The sequence below is a fragment of the Leopardus geoffroyi genome, chromosome E2 (genome assembly GCF_018350155.1).
Source record: "Leopardus geoffroyi isolate Oge1 chromosome E2, O.geoffroyi_Oge1_pat1.0, whole genome shotgun sequence".
Taxonomy (NCBI): domain Eukaryota; kingdom Metazoa; phylum Chordata; class Mammalia; order Carnivora; family Felidae; genus Leopardus; species Leopardus geoffroyi.
The window spans coordinates 6,160,599-6,164,332 of NC_059335.1; the positions used below are offsets into that span (position 1 = coordinate 6,160,599).

Sequence of the window (3,734 nt, forward strand, 5' to 3'; positions counted from 1 at the left end):
TTTTACTGTATTTTGATTCACTCCAAGTTTTACCTCAAATTTGGGGGCTTTGCCTTCCCTCCTGCCAGGTGGTAAATAAACAAAGCTCCTACAGGCTGCTTGTTTCAGTCCTGCCACTCACCTGCCAGCCTCCTCACCGTAGAGGATGTGGAGGCTCTTCTGCAATTTTACTCATGTCGGTGAAGAGCACTTGCTGCCTGTTTCAGGAGACTTTCTCCCGTCCCCTAACCAGCCCCACGAAGGGCCTTGTCACTTTCTCTTCCAGAAAATCTCTCTCCCTCCTCTATCATTCCCCTTACCAAAACTGTCAAGAAGCATGGAGAGTTTTCCATTTTATCCTATTTGCAAACCAACAAGTTACCTGTCAGTTTCATGGATGATGGCAGAAGGCATGAATCTCTGGGTGGGAGATACAAGGCTTATCATTGCAAAGAAATGTTCAAAAGCTGGGAAGATGCAAATATGTTAGTTTTGAAATGTCTTTATATTTTCCAGGTAGAGTTTAAGGATATTAAATAACTTTACACTGTGGTTAGTTTTTAAAAGAATGCTGTGGGGGCGCCTGGGTGGCTCAGTCGGTTAAATGTCTGACTCTTTGTTTTGGCTCAGGTCATGATCTTCTGGTTCATGGGTTTGAGCCCCACGTTGGACTCTGTGCTGATGGTGCAGAGCCTGCTTGGGATTCCCTCTTTTTCCCTCTCTTTCTGCCTCTCCCCCATCTCTATCTCTCAAAATAAATAAATAAACTTCAAATAAATAAACGTAAAAGTCTGTTGTAATGTCTGGGTTAAAGACAAAGAGATAGGGAATATTATAACCTCTAAAGAAAAAGGATAAATTGTACAATAACTTAAAAATTAACACAAGAGGGGTGTCTGGGTGGCTCAGTCAGTTAATGTCTGGCATTTGATTTTGGCTTGGTTCAGGATCTCATGGTTCATGAAATTGAGCCCACATTGGGTTCTGTGCTGACAGCAGTGAACCTGTTTGGGATTCTCTCTCTCTCTCTCTCTCTCTCTCTCTCTCTCTGCCCCTCTCCAACTCTCTCTCTCTCTCTCTCTCTCCTAAATATTAAAAAAATAAAAATAAAAACACAAGAAAAGTAAAGCTAGAATAAGAAAGTAAAACATGTCATTGGGAGCCCACAACATATATGTAAGGCAAATCCTAAAAATATGCATCATTATATCAAATGTAAAAAGGTGAATTGTTCTTGGAAAAATCAAACGTTGTTCTATATACATTTGTACATGTTTTAAGAGATAGAGCTAAAACATAAGGATTATAGCAGAAAAAGAAAATACATTGCATACAACTTTAACCAATTAATCAACCAGCATGGTAAAATAAATATCAGATAAAAAAGAATTTAAAGGGGCGCCTGGGTGGCTCAGTCGGTTGAGCGTCCAACTTCAGCTCAGCTCAGGTCATGATCTCGCAGTCCGTGAGTTCGAGCCCCTGTCGGGCTCTGTGCTGACAGCTCGGAGTCTGGAGCCTACTTCGGATTCTGTGTCTCCCTCTCTGTCCCTCCCCTGCTCACACTCTGTCTCTCTCACTCCAAAATGAATAAATGTTTTAAAAAATTTTTTTAAAGAATTTAAAGAAAAAGCTGTTTGCAGCTTTTGGAATAAGAATTATTTCCATGTTCCTGAATGTGCAATTATCCAATATTATTTGATGGAAAAAATAGTTATCTGGCAATATATACAAAGAAATATATCACAGTCTTCCCTTATCCACTCGGGACATGTTCCAGACCCAGTGGATGCTTGAAACTGCAGATTGTACTGAACCCTATACATACGATGTTTTTTCTACACATATCTATGGTATAGTTTAACTTAGGAGTTAGGCATGGTAAGAGATTCACAACAAGTAATAAAAAATTATAACAATATACTGTAATAATACTGTCAATATGGTCTCTCCCTCTCCCTCTCTCTCCCCCTCTCTCAAAATACTGTGCTGTCCTCACACTTCTTATGATGATGTGAGACAATAAAATGTCTACGTGATGAGATGAAGTGAGGGGAATGAGGTAGGCTTCTGATTTAGCGCTAGGCTGCTATGGGGCTTCTGACCATAAATCAGAAGGAGGATTGACTGCTCGTGGGCTGCCGTTGACCACATGGAACACCAACTTCAGAGTGAGACTTTGGATAAGGAGGCGCTACTGTATGTTGATAACTATACCACATTTCATTTGTAATTGCTCTGGATGTTGTTTATTTAGGAGAAGCTCAGTTTGTCTTGTTTACCCCTCTCTCGTAATGTGAATATTTCATAAATGTGCTTGTACATTGAAAGGAGTTAATAAATAACCACTGTGAATAGGCATATAACTTACATATTTATGGTAAGCTTAGGGGGTTTTGTTTCCTTATCCAGGCAGAGTAGAGGGTGGACACTCTGGGGTCATAGCTCGTGAAAATGTAGGGGCTGAGAGTAGGAAAACACGTAGTGAGTAGTGTAGAAGTGTTCCTCAGCCACAGACTGGAGTTGTTAAAAACTGACAAACAAATGTGGAAGATAGAGGACAGCATCCATAAAGAAAGGAAGAAGCACGCCAGCACAAGGATGCTTCGGGTGGCCCTGCTCTCAGGGGAGGATCTGGGGGAGAGATTGTTCCTATGAATGTATTGGACCCGCTGCTTGTGCCTGTGCAGGATGAAAACCATGGAGCCACTGGCCCAGATCATGAGCCCCAAACAGAAACCATCATAGGATAATAGCAATGGCACATAGAATGACTCTGCATTTTGGTCACAAGATACCGCGTAACAGTAATCCTGATATCCACAAAGTATTTTCTTTGTGATGTTTATGTTATTCCTTTTGTCAGTAATATGAAAAGGAAAAATATTTCGCATTATATTCAAGGGGACAATAAACCATCTTCCTACAGTACTGGAGGGAAGGGACTGTTGTCTCCCAGGGCGCGCCTGGATCACTACCCCTTCCCTGGGGCTGGCTCCCCTCCCCACTAGGCCCATGCACACAGCAACCTCTCTGGTCCGGAGAAAGTCGTGCACCCCTGAAACTCCGATCTTTAGCTCCTAAGGCTGTTTGCAAAGTAGAAACTGGCTCTCTCCGTATTTTTTGTTCCTGTCTGTGTTCCGGAAAGGTTTTTCTCTTGTCCAAGTACAATGCCACACTTACACAGAATTTCTTTCTCTTCCTTTTGCCTTTCCACAGAAGGAGTCCCTTGCCCTCTTGTGCCTATGCTGTCCGCTACTTATCTATCGCAATTCGAAAACACACACCTCTGCCCTGCCAAGCTGTCTCTGCCCACCTGTGGAGATTTTTCTGTCACTCTGCAGACTGATTTCCTGGGTGTGCTAAGTGTTTTGACCTCAGCACAGCTGTGTTTGAGGGACAAGGGAAATCCCAGACCCGTCCCTCTAGAAATTTTAGTATTATGTCTGAATAGTTTAGGTCTCTGATCCACTTTGAGCTAATTTTTGTATATGGTATAAAATAACGGACCAACACCATTTTTTCTTTTGCACGTGGAGATCCAGTTTTCTTTTCTTTTTTTTTATTATATGAAATTTATTGTCAAATTGGTTTCCATACAACACCCAGTGCTCATCCCAAAAGGTGCCCTCCTCAATACCCATCACCCACCCTCCCCTCCCTCCCACCCCCCATCAACCCTCAGTTTGTTCTCAGTTTTTAACAGTCTCTTAAGCTTTGGCTCTCTCCCACTCTAACCTCTTTTTTTTTCTTCCCCT

The 3,734-nt window shown here is 42.1% G+C and overlaps 1 protein-coding gene across 1 annotated transcript; it reads right to left on the bottom strand.

Annotated features, from left to right (window-relative positions):
• Window positions 1-2,351: 2,351 nt before the first annotated feature.
• Window positions 2,352-2,993, bottom strand: LOC123578490 (vomeronasal type-1 receptor 4-like). The gene has a single exon (XM_045441356.1). It carries the CDS (start codon window positions 2,991-2,993, stop codon window positions 2,352-2,354), a length of 642 nt encoding a protein of 213 aa, XP_045297312.1.
• Window positions 2,994-3,734: the final 741 nt, after the last annotated feature.